This window comes from Parasteatoda tepidariorum, chromosome 4 (genome assembly GCF_043381705.1).
Source record: "Parasteatoda tepidariorum isolate YZ-2023 chromosome 4, CAS_Ptep_4.0, whole genome shotgun sequence".
Taxonomy (NCBI): domain Eukaryota; kingdom Metazoa; phylum Arthropoda; class Arachnida; order Araneae; family Theridiidae; genus Parasteatoda; species Parasteatoda tepidariorum.
In genome coordinates this window covers 48,647,035-48,670,302 of record NC_092207.1, presented here as the reverse complement: position 1 = coordinate 48,670,302, position 23,268 = coordinate 48,647,035, and the positions used below count along the sequence as shown (strand labels likewise).

The 23,268-nt window shown below is 27.5% G+C and overlaps 1 protein-coding gene across 3 annotated transcripts in view; it reads left to right on the top strand.

The window, feature by feature from the left end:
• The window catches only part of LOC107441765 (sushi, von Willebrand factor type A, EGF and pentraxin domain-containing protein 1), a 411,941-nt gene that overhangs the window by 318,435 nt on the left and 70,238 nt on the right, over positions 1-23,268 (top strand). For all 3 annotated transcript variants that reach the window (XM_016055134.4, XM_071179755.1, XM_071179756.1), the window contains exons 11-12: positions 6,888-7,039; positions 9,378-9,569. In XM_016055134.4, coding sequence (XP_015910620.3) covers positions 6,888-7,039; positions 9,378-9,569 — 344 coding nt within the window. The remainder of the gene's footprint in view (positions 1-6,887; positions 7,040-9,377; positions 9,570-23,268) is intronic.

Sequence of the window (23,268 nt, the reverse complement as noted above, 5' to 3'; positions counted from 1 at the left end):
TTCAAAATGCTGACATTCGAGCTCTCATAGAGATTAATAGATTCCTTCAAAAACACATTCGTGCCGAAGGAAATTACTATAAAATACTATCAAACATTTGATAATGATCAAAATTTTCTTTTAAGAAATTCTAAAACTTCATATCACTAATTTACTGTACAATGGAGATACTGTTGTATATTTTCTAAGAGAAGAGCATCTAAATATCCTTTTGTGAAACATTTTATCGTGCAAGCTATATCTTTGATAAAAACTGATAAATTTTTTAATTATTTTCATAAATAACTAATGAAACAAATTTGAGAATTTCGAACTTAGATTATCACTTTATAATATATTTTTTTACTTTTTTTTAATTGTTCAAATTTCTTTTGTATTTCTACTGCTAATGAGCTCTAAGATATGCGTAGTGATAATGTACATTAATCTGACTATTTTTATACAAATAACCGAATCCTCTCAAAATACTATACAGTTTTGATCTATGTGCGAATCTATGTTAGTCTATACCTAAACAAGAATACTATACTTATGTGGAAACCGAGAAAAACAAGCACGCATCTAAAAATGTTCCAGGGATAGACGAGCGAAAGCGGGCAGGGGGTGGTAGATCCATAATTGTAAAATACTGTAATATTTCATTTTCCCTAGTCAGTTTTATTCAATATTATTCACTATTCAATAGGCAGTTAACTTACGAAGAAAATAGAGTTTACAAAGTTATTAATATCCCTTATACGTAAGTTATTTCACTGCACAGAAGTTATTAAAAATTAAGTTTTATCTGAAATTAAAACAATATATTTTAGAAATTTATATAATGAAAGGGAATATGTTAATCCCCTTTTAATACTTCCAGTCACGTTTATTTCAATTTTATCTATTCAATTGGACAGTGAATTGATAAAATTTGCATTTAGTTTCTCCAACAATTCTTTCCATTTAATTATCGTAAAGCGAATGAAAATTCCTTCGATTCCAAACTCATAGAATATTTTATTTTCGGAGAGCATTTCTAAAAGTATCTACTGATGGCTACGTGGATCAATTTGCTCCAATTCATGCATAACAGCTCTCGCCGTCCGAAAGACCAAGGCGTTCCTTTTCAAAATCGCAATATATTTCAATTTCGTTCGTCGTTTAAAATGTCATTGGGAATTTAAGTTGAATTGTGAAGAAATTAAAGGAAATTAAACTTCTGTTAATAATAATGATAAAACCAAGTTTCCATTACAGCGTTTATTAGAGCTTTTATATGTATTTGGTCAAAGGATGGTTATGAATTACTGTGTTTTTATCGAAAATTAATATTTGTACTTAAAATATTCTAAAAATGATAAATTATTTTTAAATTGTTTCGATTAAAGTTTAAGGGTTAAAGTTTTACGGTAAAGTTTAAGAGTTAAGAAAAGACTTTATTTTCTTTTTTCAAAATGCAAAAAGTAAGCCGTGATAATTATAAACACTTATAAATTGAAGGCTTTTTTTATTGCTTTTTAAATGCCAGGAGAAAAAAGTTCTGGTAATATTACCGTACTGTATAGTAATAATATTTCTGATTTAAAAAAACATAGTTCTGGTTAATAAAATCAAAATATATGGTATATAGACCATTTACTTCGTGATCACATTACCGTTCACATGGTAAAAGCTTAACGAAAATTCTGATATTATAATTAGAGTTCTTATTGCTTCATCTTTAGTAAACAAAATAAAACTGAAAAGTAAAGTTAATCAAATAAATGATTTCAAGAATCTAATAAATGATTAATCGAATAAATGATTGATCTAAGGTATCATGATAAAATTACCAAATTCAATCACAAATTATAAAACTACATTTATTGTTAATTTTATCAAAATCATTACCAAAGCGTATCAAAAAAAATCACCGAGTTTTTGTGTTGTCATAGACCCAGAAATACGTAAATTTTACCATATTCTAGTAGTTTTCAATGGACTCTTTTTCTTAACTTGATTTATGTTTAGTAAATGAGTTTAATGTATGTTTAATACATAAAATATGTAATCATCTTAAGGAATATTATTTTCTGACGTAAGACAGTTAGTTTTTGCGATATTATCTCTATTAATTTGAAATTAAACCAAGCTTGAAATTACTTTCTTAAGTCTATTGTCTTATCGGCTGACAAGCATCTGAACATGTTAACCCATGATTAAATTATTTCATACATATAAGGAAATATTTAACTAGAAATTTTACTTATGAAAAAGAATTGAAATAAAGCTATTGAAATTGGACATTATCAAATATCTTTGAATATATGCAGTCTGTAAGAGATATTTAACGTATATTTTAAATATATCTTTATTCAATCGTATTCGAATCTAAACTCGACATAAAAACATAATAATTCCAAAAACAACATTTACGACAAGTCATACTTATGCTCGCCCTTGAAACATTTGACTGCTTACATTCGGCCATCCTATAAATGGATGACCNACTAGTTAACAAGAAATCACAAAAAATAACAGTTAATAACTATAGAAAACAAGCTAACAATTAATAACCAGCAAAAAAATAAATAAATGTTACTAATTAATAAAAAATTGGTCGAAAGAAATAATTAATCCTTTAATAAATGTGCTTTTGTAGTACATATTATTTTACTTCACATTTAAAATTATTATCACAAACTATTTAACACAGTGTAAAATAGGTAATTAAGCAACTTTTAATCTAATTTTTTTCATTGTGTGCCGTCAAACTTCGAAATCATTAAAAATGTGCCGCAACAAAAAAAAGGTTGAGAATCACTGATCTAAGGTATCATGATAAAATTACCAAATTTAATCACAAATTATAAAACTATATTTTATTGTATATTTTATCAAAATCATTACCAAAGCGTTTCAGAAAAAATCACCGAGTTTTTGTGTTGTCATAGACCCAGAAATACGTAAATTTTACCATATTCTAGTAGTTTTTAATGGACTCTTTTTCTTAATTTGATTTATTCTTAGTAAATGAGTTTAATGTATGTTTGATACATAAAATATGTAATCATCTTAAGGAATATTATCTGAGATAAGACAGTTAGTTTTTACCATATTATCTCTAATTTGAAATTAAACTAAGCTTGAAATTATTTTCTTAAGTCTATCGTTTTATCGGCTGACAAGCATCTGTACATGTTAACACATGATTAAATTTTTTCATACACATTGGGAAATATTCAACTAGAAATTTCACTAATGAAATAGAATTGAAATAAAGCTATTGAAATTGGACATTATCAAATATCTTTGAATATATTCAGTCTGACTTCTATTTAAGAAACTTTGATTTTGCGAATTTTTCTGTTTTGCGATTTTTTTCGAGAAACCAAGAAAATTTTGAAAATTTCTTCATAAAATAACTTCCAAATTGGGTATACTATAGCCTACGTCACAGATCGTGTTATTCCTACTAAATTTAACTAGTAAACAGCATTTTCTGCGAACCTGATTTCTAGCAACAAGTAAAAGCATCAAACGAAGTGTCTTGTTTATAAGTCGCTACTCGCCAGGTTGGAATTGTATTAGTCTAGTTCCTTTGGAAAAAATTTATATTGTTGTTTTACCGAAGTTTATGAATTTAGTAAACATATTTAAAACTCAGTTTATTAATTAAACTAAAAGGTAAATGTTATTCCTAGTAAGTGGAAGTATCTGTGCTTTTTTCATATTATACCCAATTGTCAAGTGAATTTTCTCTTTCACGAACTTTTCTTCGAGATCGACTTTCCCTATTTCCCAAAAAATTTCAGAACTTTTCAAGCTTGTTAACTCATTTTATGGGATGAAATGTCCTTGAATTGATTTTTGAAGCCACTTTACTTTTAGAGAAAGCAGTAAAATCCCTTTCCCTTTTTGTTTGCATCTCAAAGAATAACTCGAACAAAATTAAAGAGTTTTATCAGTAGCAATTAAATTTAGCCTTTTTTTTAAGTTGAAAATGTATGTAGCATGATAGTGTAACATTGTATAATGTTTTGTTCTATTCTTGCTTTCCATGCAGATTTCTTTTATGGTCAAGATTTCCAAAATACTAGTTTACGAGATAAAGGCGTATTAATTGCTGTTTTAATTATGTGTAGTGTTTATGAATTTATAACCTGTTTTGTGTTGTTTAAGTGTTTCAAAAGGTGGCTTTCTATATAATGAATTTTCCATACAATGAACTTATTATCGGAATTTAGCAACTTCGTTATATGGAGATCCGACTGCATTCTATTTCTGTTCATACCATTAAACCTTTCTTTCGTCCATTTTTCTGCATGCATGAAAACTGAGTGAAATATAATCATGTTCAAGAAAATAAAATTATATTAAGGACCTTTCCTCACACCCTACTTGCTACGGTCACCAATTTCCAGATCTGCTTTATGTGGTTCCACTCGAATCACCTAGCCATCCAAGCTCGTTTAACTTGCTCCTTGAATATAAAAGTATAAAAGTCTAGATTTGTATATGGTATGGTGGTATTTTTTGTGATGCCACAATTGGCATTACAGATTTTGAAATTTCTTTAATTTCTTGAACTCATCTTCTTTAATTTTTAAACTTATCTTTTTAATCATTCTTAACCGAATTTCAATTAATTTAAACCAATTATTTAATTTTTATTACAATTTATAAAAAGCGAATATAAAATATTTTATTCTTAATTATGTGGAGATGGAGATAATTTTAATTTTAGTAGTTCCTGCAGGTACCATCATTGAAAGCATGCTTTTGGCCGTTACAGATGCATCTGAATTTGAAAATGATGTAGGGATATTTATCCCAGAAAAATGAACAAAATCGTTTAGGAAAAACTAATTTATTAAGTAATATTTAATTGAATATGGTCACACTCGAAAGTATAAAAATGATGAAAAGAAGTCCTTTGGAGGGATCAAAAAATCATTCTAAGAAAATCGAGAATTTTTGTTAGGATTGATATTCAACAGTTAGGACTGGAAGGCCCAAAAGGCCCCCAATCTTCATGCCAATAATTCAAAACTGAATATAAATTAATTGTTCCCAACGGACGGTTAGGAGCATGGGAAGAGATCCATGGTTGGAGAATTATCGAAAGATAGCATAACCAAAAATTGAGCCAACCCCCTATAATCAGTATTAAATTTGAAAATAATTTGGCGAAATTAAATCACCAAAAAAGACTGAGAATTAGTTTAACCATGTAACTGAATCATTTTTGTGGTAGGAAATATAGATTAAGAAGCTATAAATAGATTTTTGTTTTCGATTTTGTCGCAGCAGTGAATTAATGAGTTTTACATTAGTATTGAAAATAAAAAGTTAGCAAATACTTCTCACAAAATTTTTCGCAAGCAAATACTTTTCAGTTAGCCGGGTGCAAGTGAAACATCGCCAAAAAATATAAATCTCCACCAACTTTTTTTTGTATTTTATTTATTTTTAAACACATAAAAATTGAATAAAACAACAAAATTAAATAAAATGAAAAAAATTAAAAACGATAGTGATATTTTTCAGTTTGAAGTACGCAATCGAAAAATCATCCAAAAATGCAGAACTCAGCCAATTTCTTACTAATGATTTTGGTAAAATTAACTATAAAATATATTGCTTGTAATGTTTGTTTTATAAAAGGGTTATTAAATTTGGCAAATGGGGTAAATTTATCATGATTCCTTAGAGCATGGCATAAAATCCATTTTTTCGGTTAAACTTACCCAGTTCCTACTTTAAGTTTTCTATTTTTTATTAAATGTGCGGCAATAAAAACTAGAATTTTTCAAACCAGAATTTGAGGTAAACCGTTACCATAAGAACAGAAAAATTTCCAAATAAATGGTTTAAGTACCATATATTTTTTTCCTTTTATTAACCAGAAATATGTTGTTCTTTAACCAAAAATGTCATTGCCATACAGTACGGTAATTTTACCAGTTTTTTTCTCTATGCATTAATTTGCATTTCAAACCATACTCTACATTCAAATTTTTACTATTCGCTTTCATCCTTTATCGACGATATAACCACTTTATTTTTTCTTTATTGACAATTTATTGATGGTAATTGAGATTTAAATAGTCTCTCACTTTTTAAAATGGAGTCATTTTAACATCTTTTTATCTTATAATCGAGAAATCTTCCTCATTCAGAATTAGTATTGTGAATCTGTTTTTATAATGTGCAAGGCAATGGTTATTTAAAGCACATTTTTCCTTTACCTTATAATAAATAATTGTAAATTACCCCCTGGAATTATGAAATAGATTTCTTGGTATATTAATATTTAAATAAGTATTTATCTACTTTTTGCAGCAAATTAAGAGTTGTATTGTATTGACATTTAAAAAACAATTTAATGAAAGAAATTCAACATCAGGAATAAGTCTGAATCAAGAATAATTTTCTTTTATTTTCTACGTGCTAAAATGTCTTAAGAGACTTTGAATTGACCCTTCTAACGAATCATTTTTTGAATTGGCCCTTCTAACGAATCATTTTCAATCTATACTTAACTTATGAGTCCAATGTTTGTACAACAGCTGTAACATTTACACTAAATCTTTATATTTTAAAAGCTAAGGTTTTAATGTCAGCAATTATTTAATGACATAATTTTGAAACAAATTTCTTTTTTGAGTTATTCAGCTATATTTTTTTTTACAAATGAGACTTTTGGTCAATATTTTTATTACTTGTTTTCTATTAAACTTGAAAATTTGCTTTGCTTCTAAAGTACGTAACTTAGATTAACACATAGATTAGCTTATGTAAGTTTTCATAAAATCTTTAACTATTTTAAAAAATGTCTAAATAAATATAAATACTCAATGACACTTAATTTCCGTTTGACAAAATGCTATTTCATTTATATTCATTAATCATGAAATATTTTTCAGATGTGTTAAAGGCTCTCATCCTCAGTTAACTAATGATCAACAACAGAGGAAACGTCGAGAGTTGATCAGAGCTCATCTTAGAAGAGAAAGAGGAAGACGAAGAAGACGGGGAAAACACATTCGCAGCAGGACACAAGCAAGAAGCATTAGGGGTAGGACATGACTTTATTTTGCTCCAAAAATTATAACAAAAAAAATGGTTTTGAACTGAGAGGTCCGAAGACCCCCAGACCAATAGCCAAAAATTCGAAATTGAAAGTAAATGAATTGGAGTAGAAAGTTAGCTGTTGCACGAAGAAAAGAATAAAATATTTTATACTCGCTTTTTATAAAATGTAATAAAAATTATATAATTGGTTTATTCAATTGAAATTATATTTAGAATGATTAAAAAGATAAGTTTAAAAATTAAAGAAATTTTAAAAGCTGGAAATATGTAGCGCCTATTGTGGCATCACAGCTCGTAATAAATAATAAATTAAATGTAATCATTAAGTTTCTTATAATGGAATACTGGGTATCAAACATAACACTATCAATGTCTCATAATCCAATGCGGTAAAATGATCTCAAAGTAGAATGAACATATGTGTTTTAAATGTTTGTGAATGAACATATGTGTTGTGCATGTTTGAATACAATGGAAAGTTAACTAGAGTGATTCGTTAAGGGGACGAAAATTGTTTCATTTCGCACATTACCTATTTAATTATCAAATAACCCAGATAATTTGCACACTACCTATTTATTTCTTGATTTCTAAAGGGTAAAGTCAACTCAATCAACAAATTTGTTGATAAAATAGTAAAAAAAAACTTTTGAACTTTAATGATAATTATGCCCTCATTGTGCACATTACCTAGAATAGGTAAAGTGCAGGAAAATATTGATTCGTAGCTTTAATGGGTTAGTATAGTTAATCTGTTAATTAGCTAGGTTATGTGCCCATTAAAGACTTTTCGAGCTTCAGAGAGAACATTAGTATAGGAAGAATTACTCGACAGAACATGCGACAGATTCGCTACAACCGAAAAATACTGCTCAAGGCGTAGGACCGTTTGTGCACTGAGAAAAAGTGTGATCAAAACTATTAGAATATGGTAAAGTTTACCATGTTTCATGCTCTGGGGTAACAATAAAAAGTTCGTTAGTTTTTTGCCGAAGCACTTTGATAACAATTTGGGTAAAATTAGCAATTTAATATGGCTTTAAATTTGATTAAATTTAGTAAATCTGATAAAATTTGGTGATTTTATCATGATAACTTATAGCATGGTATAAAAAACATTTATTCGGCTAAATTTATTATTCAGTCTTTTATTTTTTTACTAAATGTTCGGTAATGAGATTATGATTTTTAAAACGAAACAGTTCAGTAAACTATTTTATATGAGCGGAAAAATTACCAAATTAAGGGTTTAAATACCGTAAATATTCTTTTCATTAGCCAGAATTTTGCTTTCTTTTTACCAAAAATGTGATTACCATACTGTATATTAATTTTTCCAGAATTTTCTCTCCGTGAACTGTAAAAACCAACAATTTTATCGAGTGCTTATTATTAAACCATTAAAGCAATTTACTATGCTGATCGACACCTGTACTATATAAAGAACACAGATAAGTTACAAGTTAAATCATTTATTTGAAAAAAATATTCTGAAATCGCTTAACAGTAAGAAGTTTACAAAATATCAAAAATCAGTTTAGTTGGACAGGTTTAATAGCAAAGGCAAATATAACTAATGAAATTAATTTATCATTAAATCCTAAATTAAACTGCTCATAACATTAAAATACTTAACGAATTTATGCAATCGTATTTCTACTTCATAAAATATCATAAGCATAGAGATAGATTCTTTAGCTAGCTTAAAACTAAAAAGGAAAACAATCTTACTGACTGACCCCATTTAAATACACTATAAGCAAAAATCCAAAAAAGAAATGTTTAATTTTAGGGATAAGTTCGAAGTAGCGTCCCCTCTTTCGTTAAATTAAAAATTTCACGTTCGGCATTTTATTTTGAAACTACAGAAAAAAAGCTGGTTAGAATAATCTTTCTCTCTGTTATTACCGAAGTTTTAGCTTGTTTATTTAACCCAAAAGTCTGAAGCTAAAAATATTATTATTGTTATCATTAGAGCCCGGATTTTGATGACCTAAAAAATCTCAACTAATGCCCTTAAAAAGTGCACAAAATGCCCTTAAAAAGGGCAAAAAATGCCCTTAAAAATGCAAGCATTGCGCAAAAAATGCCTTAAATAAAGTAAAAATATTGAATTAAAAAAATGTTTTGCTCTTTAAAATTATTATGAGTCATTTAAAAAATATAAAGCAATGCAATACTTGTTCTACGCTCGTTAAAGTTTGAAAAATATGTTTTATATNATTATTATTATTATTATTATAAATAATATTATTATTTATTTATTTATTTATTTATTTACTTTAATCAATTAATTATTTACTTATTTCTTTCTTTTCAAGAACCCTGTTCTTTACGTGAAAGTGATTGGATGGAGGTAGAGATCGTACGACTGGGACGAGGCAATGAGTCCTTGCCTCATGGCACAATCATCAATGTTACCTGTACTCCTGGATATTCTCTAAACATTGGCAACAGAACAGCAAAGTGCGTTAAAGGTAGATGGAAGCCGAAGGAACCAGAGTGCCAGACCTGTACGTACGTAGTGTTTGTACCCTTTCCTTTATTCTTATTTGCATACAAAGTGTTCTGTAACCACCATCTCTAAGATTTATGTACTTTTCAGTAATTATTTCTCAGTAGTTATTCGTTTCTTTCTCAGTAGTTATTCGTCAGACTCTAATAGCAGTTTTATCTCCTCCCTCTGCAAGAATAAATTTGCGGAGCCTAATATGCATATTATTTTTACTTTATTTTTGACAAGGATGTCCAGTATGTATTAGATTATGGAACACTTTGTTTGTGTTTATAAAACTATCTTTTTAATGTTTATTTAAAAGCCACTATTGCATAAGATATTTGGTATTGAATTCAATTTTTTTCAAACATGTTTTTTAACTTTAAGAAAACGTTAATTATCCAAGTATATAAACTTGCGTTAATGTTTTCTGTAGTTTTCCATTATTGTTTTTTAAGATCACACTCATTCTAATTTTACCTAATTTTTAATTTTGCTTAGTGACCATTAATTTATATGTTCCAAAGAATATAATAAATTGAATCAAAAAACTAGCAAGAAATTCATTTCACCCAGTTTTTTACCAACATGGTGTGTAATATTTTAAACTTTTGCTGCACATGGTGCAAGTATAAAATCATGCTTTGCTACTAAAATAAAATTAAACGATCATTCCTTAATTCTTTATAAATACATTTGATTATGCATTTAACATGCTTATAAAAATTTTGAAGCTGCCACTTGTTGATTGATTTACTATTATAAATTTTGAACCAAGATAAAAAGAACTAGGTTAAACTTATATTTTCGTATCTTCCAAATTTTTTCTTTAAATTTCCATGCAATAAATTATTTTGTGAGCATATTTGTGTTTTGCTCTAAAAATCTCAGAACATCCACATATTCAATCCATTCCGACACATCTTCAGGTTTCTAAAAGAGAATTTCCATCAATTCGCCCAATCTCAGTTTTCTTTACATTTCACCGACGACTCGAATAAATCACTTTCGATTTTCTTTTTTTAAAAAAGTTTAGAATCTTTTTTTTTTTCATTTCGTTCGTTCTTTGTCAAGCAAACTCGATATAAATATCATTTCCTCCATGACACTTTAAATCTTTTCAAAGGTGAGACTTTTATAACTCCAGGAAATTCGATTTAACCAATCAGAACTTCGAAAGGACCAAAGGCAAATAAGATCAAACATTCAAGTATCTGAAACCGATACAAAAGTGAAGTTAAATTTAATCGATTTTCAGTACTCATTTGCCAATCGATGAAAGCTTCGATGAGACTTACTCGTCGCCGATTTAACCGAGGTTCTGAAACTGCGATTCTGAACTGTGAATCTGAGTGGTTAGTAAACGAAAAACGTAAATTTAGTAGTAAAAAAAACTATGTATATATTTATATATATATATATATATATCCTTTTTTTGGGGAGTTTCTTGAAAAGTGTTTTAAAACTTTGAAGTTTTACTACTTTTTAGACTTTATAGATATATATACTGTGCTGAAAAAAAAGGACCACCCTGAATAATTTTTGATCTAATGATGGGATTTTCCCATTATAGAGCTTAATCTTAATGGTTTCAGGAATTGATCACAAATATGCTAATTAGTTAGTAATTTTCAAACTTAGTTAATTTTTAATTTTTCAAAGTATTTTGTACATTCGCATTAAATGTCAAATATTTAATAAAAAATTTTAAAAACGAATTCGAATAACTTTTGTTTTATTTGAGAAAAACATAAAAGTTTCGTAAATTTAAGAACGTAATGCAAAGCGATAGAAACTCAAAAAAATCTAAAATTGATTGAATGTTTTTTTTTAATGACTAAATTAATGTAATGAACCAATTTCATTAAAAAATTATTTTTCAATTAGCATTTCAATGCTGCTTTAAAAAACAACTACAAAAAGATTAAAAGTTCTATAATATGAATAAACGCTAAGATAAACTTTCAAGACTAAAATTGTTTTTATTTTATGTCAATTAAAAAAAGATGTAAAATCATTAATATTTAATAAAAAGCAAAATCTTTGAAAACTCAGTAAAATGTTTTTAGCTAAATTAACAAATCACACTTTAACTAAATAATAAATATTCTCCATTATTATTCAGGAAAAAAATCCATAAAAAGTACATAAAAATATAAACTTTCAATTCGTTTAATTTAGAATGCTTTAATATTCATGACAAGACAATCCAAAAGCTTAAATAATTAATTGAAAACTAAGTTTAACTTTCCTAGCTTAAAATATTTTGTAGTTAAGTAATATTTCTTTATTGATTAGTGAGGAGTACCTAATTTAAAATTTCTTTAAAATTTTATTGATTTGTTTTTAATTTTGGAGTTAATTAGTTTTAGACTTTTAGAAATTCATTATGAAAAATATTACTATTCGTTTAGCACTGATTATATTGCATATTTTTTTGAAATTTTTTGTTTTATGTAAAATTACTAATTTTATTTTATAAAATAAGTTTAATCACTAATAAATTTTTAACAAAAATATCTAAATAATCTAAAACAAATACTTTGGTATATTACAATACTATCGAAGACATTTAGATTGAACTTAATGATCTCAACAAATCTTTGAATTAGGTAAACTAAAATAATTTAAATATCAAAAAAATGTTTCAAATAAGCTTGAATTTCGCTCTAGCCTAAGTGCAAAAAATAACTCATCTGGAAATGAACATCGGCACGTATTATTACAGCAAAAGTATATGATTTATAAAAATAAACTGCATAACTTCCAATCATTATTTATAAGAAACTTTTTGTTTCTTTACAATTTTGAATTTAATGGAGAAAAAAATATATAAATATTCACCCAGTACAAATTTTTATTCCGTATCATTCAAATAATTTTCAATATTTTTTTTATTTAAGGAAAAAGTCATCTAACAATTTTCGTAACTTTTACAAAGGAAACTTAAAAATATCCCTTATCGAAGTATTTGAGTTTATGTATATTTCTTTAAAAAAAAGTTCTTTAAAAAAAATTCTTTAACGACAAAAGTATAATAATAAATGTACTTTATGTACTTATCTAATGTTGATAACAAGTTGATTTCCATTCGTTTTGTGAATTAAAAAAATGACACCTTTTCTATTCTGAGGAAAAACAAAATGTTTTCAAGACTTAACTAAATAACAAAAAACTGTGTTTTTTAAGAAATTAATAAACATAAGCACGTTTATTTTCTGAAAAATCACTGGATACAAGTGCAAAGTTGTGTCTTGCAGAAAAAAGAAAAAATAAGAAGTTAAGATAGAAAATTTTAAACAACAAAAAAATATTTGGAGACTAATGTGATATTTTTATAAAATTGTTTCAAAAGAGCATAAAAATATATATTCTTATATTTTCATAGCCATTATAAAAGTGAATTTTACCTCTATTGAAGCCACTATTGTAAGAAATTTGAAGATTTTGTAGTCGATTACCAAAATTAAAGTAAAAAGAGCATAATTGTAAGGAGTAACGAAGGCAAGAAAGAATAGAAGAAAGGTTAGGAGATAGAAGATGCGTGCCCATTATGGGCGTTAGAATAGCGAGAAAATGTTTAGAAAGCAGAAAAAAATCAGACAAGTTGAAAGAAACATGCTTTTTTTTTCTTTGTTCTGAGCAGAGACTAGATTATTCTGAGCAGAGACTAGATTAATTTTTAATTACATTAAATATTTTTTTGAAATCTTAGAAATGTCTAAATTCCTTTTTGTTTCAATGAAGTTTTAAATTTTCTTTATGCTCAATGATGGCATGGCAGAAAAATCTCTCTTGATTACAAGGCTTCCGCAATCCATCAGAGCCTAACAACTATAAAAGATGATTTTGATGCTAAAAATGGAAAATTATATTTAAAACTTATTAAGGTTTTTTTTTACTTTTTATTGTTCTAGTTTGCGTCAGATCTTTGGACAAATTATCTTATTGACTAGTTAAATTATTTAACTTTAGGTGATAAATTACACATTACAGGTAGTATTGATTAAAAAATTTAACAGGGCACTTTTTGTTACAAAAGGTTTTCGTTTTTGCCAAGTATAATAAATAAGAATGATCTCAGTTTTTGAAAAAGGAGAAAAGAACTTCTACAACTTAGAACCAAATCATCTGTAATAACAATTAATTTATGTATTTTTTTCGTTTCTTGCCTGATGCAAGCCTCCTTGAATATTCACTTCCATTTCTTCAGATACTTTTAATTTCACTGTTCAGGTATTTATTTTTGATAATATGACAAAAACAGACGCCACAATAACTATTTTCTAACTAGAATTATTTTAATATGCAACAATAATATGCACAATAACTATTTTAGTATGTGAATTTTTTTTAAAATTATCTTGCTTTCACTCTTAATCTTTATCTTTTCTCTGTATTTTCAACGTACAGTGAGGCAATAAAAAAATGGACCACCCTGAATAACTTTTGATCCAATAATTAGATCTTCACGTTCTAGTACTCATTCTCAAAGGTTAGAGAGAGTGATCTCAAATATGCACAAAAAAATAAGTGAAAATGACATTTAAATTACGAAATCAGACACAAAAACGTACTTTTTCTGAATAAACATACTGTTTTTTCGACGAATTTGGATTTCTGACTCCCAAAATATAGGGCGAATCGCAACCAGGGAAATATGTTCCCAATAGTTTGATCAGATGAGCACTCCAAAGTTTGGACCCCTTAATGTTAATTTTGCATTCTGCATATTTTGCTATATCTCAAGAACTTTTTAAGTAAACTGAAAAATTGCAGCATTTTCATTTTTCTATTGGGACAATATTTCCCCGATTGCGGCTACCCCCCCGCCCTATTTTGGGGGTCAGAAATCACAAAAAAGGCACGTTTTGTGTCTAATTCGGTAACTTAAAATATTATCTGCACTTGAGGTCACCTTTTCGAGCTATTCAGATTCAGTCCTTAAACGTGAAAATCCAATCATTAGATCACTGTACACTTGCACGATGTTTTGCTCACTGTATATTTTCATTAATTGAATAATCCCAAGGAACTAAAGTGGAAAGATATGTTTGATAATATTGAAACTTCATTCACTTCACTTATCAGTTCATATTGCTGCCCTGGAATCTTGTTTCATTAATATGAATGCCGATGCCAGTGAAAGATGCCCTTTTACAATCAATTAAGAACATGCTTAAAAATTGATATCTGCCATTCGATCATCGAGCAACATATGTGCTTTTAAGCCCTCGAATAAATTCCACTGCTCATCGCGCTCATAATGAATTTGCTATGCTATCACGCACAGAAATAAAACCGAGTTCGATTACCTCAGTTTTATATCTTTCTTCCCCTTGTGGTAAAAACTTTATAGTCCCTTAATATTCAACTTCAGTCAAAAATTTACTTCTATTCTGTAATTAGAATTCCTAATTATCACGTAAACATAATTCCGCTGCAATGTTGACACCTTCTCATCACACTTTCTGAGCTAATACTAAAACGCAATTTATTCACCGACCTGCTGTAAACGACATTTCACTGATTGACTGACAAATTAGCTAATTTATTAGTTCGCTTTCTTTCCTATTTTCCGATTATTTTCTTAGTATATCAAAATTCAGTTCAAGTTCAAGAACATGAGCTTATAATAAGAAGTTTTCAAAGAAATTAAAGTAAGTTATCACAAAAATAATCATGAAAATATAATTACACAAAAACACGTGAAAAATTTTACAAATAACCTCGTATAAAATACAAAAACGAAAAGCGAATGGTTGTCAAAGAAACGGAAAATATTAAATGATACTTACAACTAATTAACATTGGCTTAAAATAACAATCTCCCTTGAAAAGCATAGGTATATTTAACCAATAAAAATAATGGTTATTTTTAAAAAAATATATAAGCATTTCATACATATTGTTTTATACCCAAACTTCGCTTTAGAAAATTGCTCAGTTAACAGAAATCAAATTTTAATAAGCATCTATTATTCTTTTAGTTGATGTGCATTAATTATTTTTAACTTGTTGACCTGTTTTCATTTTAAAACGTGTCTTTTAAAATAGAATAAAAACATTTTTTTTCCTCAAAAAGTTTAAGCACTCCATTTCATTGTAAATAGTTCTTAGATTATAAACACAATAACTATTAAATTCTAAAATGTAAATTAAATTTATAAAATATATTCATAAAGAAAAATTTTGTTCTGTATCTAATAATTATGTGCATATTATTTGTTGCAAAAGTTACTAATACCTGAAAAATTAAAAATAATTCAAACGATTATGCATTAAAATTATACTTTAATGCTGTCCGTCTAACTGTTGTGCGACAAACATTTGACGCAAACTAAATTGTTTGGGGTCAAATAATAATCACAATGTACTGAACCCTGCGAGTATTAAAGAAATAAATTATAGTTCCCTCCGACAGCGTGTCATATGAAATCTGTTATTAATATTCCCTGATTTAAATAAAAGCGCCGTTGATCTACGCGTGTTTATCTTACAATATACCATAAGAGCTTTCGTAATATTAACCATAAAGTATTGCATAGAGCTTGATGTTGAATTAATGATAATGTTGTTGGCAACAGCAATATGCTAACCAGATGTGTAACAACGAAAGGGAAATTTGCTATCTACTGTAAACTAAAAGTTATGCTAATTTCTTATTCCCATTAAATACTGTTCGATATTTTACTTGTGTTACGAGCGTAAACATTTTAAAAGCAATACTTTCTTCATTTCTTAAATGATTTCTTTCAATTTTATGGACCTATTCGCGAACTCATAATTTGCGCATAAAAAATTTTCTTAAGTTGTTGCATAATTTAAAAAGAAGTTCGATAAAATCGAAGATTTACACTTCCGGATTTGATTCGATATAATTTTACTTTTATTTATATTTTTTTATTCGTAATGATTATATAAATACCAATCATGCATTTGTCACAATTCCTACTTTTATATGTATTGTCAGTGTCAGAAATTATACTGTATGACGAAAATTAATAGCATTAACTCCTCTGGTTTGGAAGATATTTGGCTTATGTCTAAGAATAGCGCAATAAGTCAGATATACATCAGAAATCAAGCACGTAAAGTTGAAAACGAAAAATGAAAAATAAACGTTAGAAACAAAACTAAAAAAAACCTCTGCATACGAGAGAGAATAAAAAATTATTGGTAAAAATTACTGAACTTTTTGGCAATCCTATAGAGCTAGAAACACGGTAAATATTACCATTTTCTGGTAGTTTCGATCATGCAGTTTTCTCAATGCAGTATTCTAAAGTATTTATTAATTAAATTAATTTTATTTAACTATTCGTAAGGGCTTTTTTTTAAATAAATGCTCACTTTGCTTTGCATTTTTTGCCAGTGTACTTAAAAAACGCTGCTTTTTATATTCTGTACTAGTAACTTGATTTATTTACTTTCAAGTTTTAAAGAATGATTTTGAGTTTTGAAACTATGATTTACACATGCATATGTTTATGCATAGGAAAAATTTATCNGAAAAGATCTTTTTTTTTCCTGTTTTTTAAAATAAAATTTCATCATTTTTTTTAAACTGTTGTTTGCTATTTTTTTACTTATTATTACCCCCCCCCCTTTTTTTCANATATGTCAATAATTTTCCTTTGTTTTATCTTCATTTTGAACTTATCTAATGAGTTCTGTTTACTTGCAGCTTATGCGCAATAAATGACACTTATCGTTTTTCTTAACTTTCTTCGTATTTTCTTGTATTTATTTATTTATTATATATACATACATATATAGATCTTTTTTGGGGGGTTCTTGAAAAGTGTTTTAAAACTTAAAGTTTCACTTAAATGAATATAATTAAAGTTAAACTTAAAGTTTCACTACTTTTTAGACTTTATAGGTATATATGCTGTGCTGGAAAAAAATGGACCACCCTGAATAAATTTTGATCCAATGATGGGATTTTCACATTATAGAACTCAATCTTAATGATTTCAGGAATAGATCACAGATATGCTAATTAGTTAGTGCAGACAATAAAATCAGACACGAAAGCATACTTTCTTGGAAATAAACAATTCTTCTTGACATATTCGGTTTTCTGATCCCGAAAATGTATAGGGTAGCAGCAATTTAGGAAATATGGTCCCCATAGTTTGTTCAGGTGAGCGATCTAAAAATTCGACCTCTTAATGGCGGATCCCGTTTTGTGTATTTCACCATGTCACGAGAGCTCTTCAGGTGCAATAAACCATTTTTGCACATAATTATAATATTCATTTATCCAAAAATATTTCTACGCAAAGAGTCAAATCTTTTCTTATTCATTAATTTTATTCAAGTTAAGTTTTTTTTTATTGTAATGCCAAATTCATAATTTTTCAAAGTAATTCGTATATTGGCATTAAATGTCAAATATTTGATAAAAAATTTTAAAAACAAATTCGAATAACTTTTGCCTTATTTGAGAAAAATATAAAAGTTTCATAAACTTAAAAACGTAATGCAAACCGATAGAAACTCAGAAAAATCTAAAATTGATTGAATGTTTTTTTTTAAATGACTAAATTAATGTAATGAACCAATTTCATTAAAAAATTATTTTTCAATTAGCATTTCAATGTGTTAAAAGTTCTATGATATGAATAAACGCTAAGATAAACTTTCAAGACCAAAACTGTTTTTATGTTAATTAAAATAATGTAAAATCATTAATATTTAATGAAAATAAAAAATCCTTGAAAACTCAGTAACATGTTTTTGCTAAATTAACAAATTACACTTTAACTAAATAATAAATATTCCCAATTATTATACAGAAAAAAATCCGCAAAAATACATAAAAATATAAACTTTCAATTCGTTTAATTTAGAATGTTTTAATATTCATGACAAGACAATCCAAAAGCTTAAATAATTAATTGAAAACTAAGTTTAACTTTCTTAGCTTAAAATATTCTGTTGTTAATAAATAATTAGTATTTCTTTATTGATTCGTGAGGAACACCTAACTTAAAATATCTTTAAAAAATTTTATTGATTTTTTTTATTTAGAATTAATTAGTTTTCGACTTTTAAAAATTCATTATTAAAAATATTACTATGCTTTTAGCACTGATTATGTTGCGAATTCTTTTTGAAATTTTTTTGTTTCATGTGAAATTACTAATTTTACTTTATAAAAATAGTTTAATCACTAATAAATTTCTAACAAAATTATCTAAATAATCAGAAACAAATACTTAGGTATAATACAACACTATCAACTTCGGTATATTACAACACAATCGAAGACATTTATATCGGCCTTAATGTTCTCCAGAAATCTTTAAATTGGGTAAACTAAAATAATTTAAGTATCAAAAATGGTTCAAATAAACTTGAATTTCGCTCTAGCCTAAGTGCATAAAATAACTCTGCTGGAAATAAACATTGGCATGTATTATTATTAAAGCAAAAGTATATTATTTATGAAAATAAACTGCATAACTTCCAATCATTATTTGTAAGAAACTTTTTGTTTCCTTACAATTTTGAATTCAATGGAGAGAAAAATATATAAATATTCACCCAGTACAAATTTTTATTCTACATTATTCAAATAATTTTCAATATTTTTTTTTATTTAAGGAAAAAGTTATCAAACAATTTTCGTAACTTTTACAAGCGAGACTTAAAAGTATCCCTCATCGAAATATTTGAGTTTATGTATATTTGTTTAAAAAAAATTTCAAGACCAAAATATAATAATAAATGTACTTTATGTACTTATCTAATGTTGATACATTAGAAGTTGATTTCCATTCGTTTTGTGAATTAAAAAAATTACACCTTTTCTATTCTGAGGATAAACAAAATCTTTACAAGAATTAACTAAATAACAAAAAGCTGTGTTTTTTACGAAATTAATAAACATAGACACATTTATTTTCTGAAAAATCACTGGATACAAGTGCAAAGTTGTGTCTGATAAAAAGAAGAAAAAATAAGGAGTTAAGATAGAAAATTTTAAACAACAAAAAAAATGTTTGGAGATTAATGTGATATTTCTATAAAATTGCTTCAAAGGAGCATAAAAATATATTCTTATATTCTCATAACCATTATAAAAGTTACTTTTACCTCTATTGAAGCCACTATTGAAAGAAATTTGAAGATTTTGTAGTCGATTACTTGAATTAAAGTAAAAAGAGCACAATTCTAAGGATTAGCGAAGGCAAGAAAGAATAGAAGAAAGATTAGGAAATAGAAGAAGCGTGCCCATTATGGACGTTAGAATAGCGAGAATATGTTTAGAAAACAGAAAAAGAATCAGACTACTTGAAAGAAGCATGTTTCTTTTTTTCTGTACTGAGCAGAGGCTTGGAAGAAGATTTTTTATTACATTAAATATTGTTTTTTATTGTTTCAATAAAGATTTAAATTTTCTTTGTGCTCAATGATGGCATGGAAAAAAATTTCTCTTGATATAAGGAGTCCGCGCAATAATATTTTAGTTTTAATATAATAATAATATGCACAATAAATATTTTAGTATGTGAATTTTTTTTAATTATCTTGCTTTCACTCTTAACCTTTATCTTTTCTCTGTATTTTCAACGTACAGTGAGGCAATAAAAAAACTAACCACCCTGAATAACTTTTGATCTAATGATCAGATCTTCACGTTCTAGTACTCATTCTCAAAGGTTAGAGAGGGTGACCTCAAATATCCACGAAATAAATTAGTGCAGACGATATTTAAGTTACGAAATCAGACACAAAAACGTATTTTTTCTGAATAAACATGCCGTTTTTTCGACGGATTCGGATTCCTGACTCCCAAAATATCGGGGGTATCGCAATCTGGGAAATATGGTCCCTACTGTTTGATCAGATGAGCACTCCAAAGTTTGGACCCCTTAATGTTAATTTTACATTCTGCATATTTCGTTATATCTCAAGAACTTTTTAAGTAAATTGAAAAATTGGAGCATTTTCCTGAACAATCTATTGAGACAATATTCCCCGATTGCGGCTACCCCCCCCCCCTATTTTGGGTTTCAGAAATAGCAAAAAATGCACGTTTTGTGTCTGATTCGGTAACTTAAAATATTATCTGCACTTATTAACTAACATATTTGAGGTCACCTTTTCAAGCCATTCAGATTGAGTCCTTAAGCGTGAAAATCCAATCATTAGATCACTGTACATTTGCTCGATGTTTAGCTCACTGTACATTCTTGTTAAATGAATAATCCCAAGGAACTAAAGCTGAAAGATATGTTTGACAATATTGAAACTTCATTTACTTCACTTATCAGTTCATATTGCTGTCCTGGAATCTTGTTTCATTAATATGATGCCGATGCCCTCGATAGATGCTCTTTTGGAATCAATTAAGAACATGCTTAAAAATTGATATCTGTCATTCGATCGTCGAGCGACGTGTGTGCTTTTAAACCCTCGAATAAATTCCACAGTTCATCACACTCACAATGAATTTATTATGCCATCACACACAGAAATAAAACCGATTTTGATTACCTCAGTTTTTTTCCTTTTTTCCTCTTATGGTAAAAGCTTTATTGTCCCTTAATATTCAACTTTAGCGAAAAGTTCACTTCTTTCTGTAATTAGAATTCCTAATTATTACGTAAACATAATTCCGCTGTAATGTTGACACCTTCTCATCACACTTTCTGTGCTCATACTAAAACGTAAATTATTCACCGACCTGCTGTAAACGACATTTCACAGATACGCTGACAAATTAGCTAATTTATTAGTTCGCTTTCTTTCCTATTTTCCGATTATTTTCTTAGTACAGTCAAACCTCGTTATAGTGAAGATGGTTTATAGTGAACTCCCGGGTATAGTGGACGAAATGTTCGCTCCCGTGCCTTGCTATACGAACATAATATTATTTTTTTGTGGATATAGTGAACCAAAAGAAAGAGGAAATGGGATAATATGAACTTTTTTCTGCCTTCGTCAGATTTTTTTATCTCCATTTTTTGGAAATTTTGTAATTTCTATATAAAATATATATACCGATTTTTAAAACTATCTATTCAGTGAAATGTAGCCATAAGCATTTTTCTTGTTTGCTTTTTCTATCTCAGTTTCCCATCCCTAAATAAAGGCCATCCCCAAATTTTTTGTACACAAGATGAAGAGTAATGAACACATTTTTAAAACTATCTATTCAGTGGAATGTAGCCATAAGCATTTTTCTTGTTTGCTTCTTCTATCTCAGTTTCCCATCCCTAAATAAAGACCATCCCCAAATTTTTTGTACACAAGACGAAGAGAAATGAAAAATAAAAATTAACGCATTTTTTTACTACATATTGTTTTTTAATCGTTTTTGCATTTCTTTTTATAGGTCATTTATTTAAATAATGTTTAATAAAAAGGAGCAGTGCGAAAAAATTAGTAAAAATTGCTCGCAGTATGGATATAGTGAACTCCCGGTTATAGTGAACCGAAATTTCGGTCCCTTGAAGGTTCACTTTAGCGGGGTTTGACTGTATTCAAAAGTCAATGCAAGTACAAAAACATGAGCTTATAATAATAAGCTTTTCAAAGAAATTAAAGTAAGTTATCACAAAAATAATCATGAAAATATAATTACACAAAAGCACTTGAAAAATTTTACAAATAACCTCGCTTAAAATACAAAAACGAAAAGCGAATGGTTGCCAAAGAAACGAAAAACCTTAAATGATACTTAGAAGTAATTAGCATCTGCTGAAAATAATAATCTCTCTTGAAAAGCACAGGTATATTTAACCTATAAAAATAATAGTTATTTTAAAAAAATATGTAAGCCCTTCATATATATTGTTTTATACCTAAAATTCACTTTATAAAATTGCTCAGTTAATAGAAATCAAATCTTAATAAAGTATGTGTTATTCTTTTTGTTGATGTGTATTAGTTTGTTTTAACTTGTTGACCTGTTTTCATTTTAAAACGTGTCTTTTAAAATAGTATAAAAGCGTTTTTTTTTTCTCAAAAAGTTTAAACACTCCATTTCATTGTAAATAGTTCTTAGATTCTAAACACAATAAATATTAAATTTTAAAATATAAGTTAAATTTATAAAATATATTCAAAAGAAAATTTTTTGTTCTGTATCTAATAATTATGTGCATATTATTTGTTGTAAAAGTCACTAATACCTGAAAAATTAAAAATGATTCAAATGACTATGCATTAAAATTATATTTTAATGCTGTCCATCTAACTGTTGTGCCACAAACATTTGACGCAAGCTAAATTGTTTGGGGTCAAATAATAATCACAATGTACTGAACCCTGCGAGTATTAAAGAAATAAATTATAGTTCCCTCCGACAGCGTGTCATATGAAATCTGTTATTAATATTCCCTGATTTAAATAAAAGCGCCGTTGATCTACGCGTGTTTATCTTACAATATACCATAAGAGCTTTCGTAATATTAACCATAAAGTATTGCATAGAGCTTGATGTTGAATTAATGATAATGTTGTTGGCAACAGCAATATGCTAACCAGATGTGTAACAACGAAAGGGAAATTTGCTATCTACTGTAAACTAAAAGTTATGCTAATTTCTTATTCCCATTAAATACTGTTCGATATTTTACTTGTGTTACGAGCGTAAGCATTTTAAAAGCAATACTTTCTTCATTTCTTAAATGATTTCTTGCAATTTTATGGACCTATTTGCGAACTCATAATTTGTGTGTAAAAAATTTTCTTAA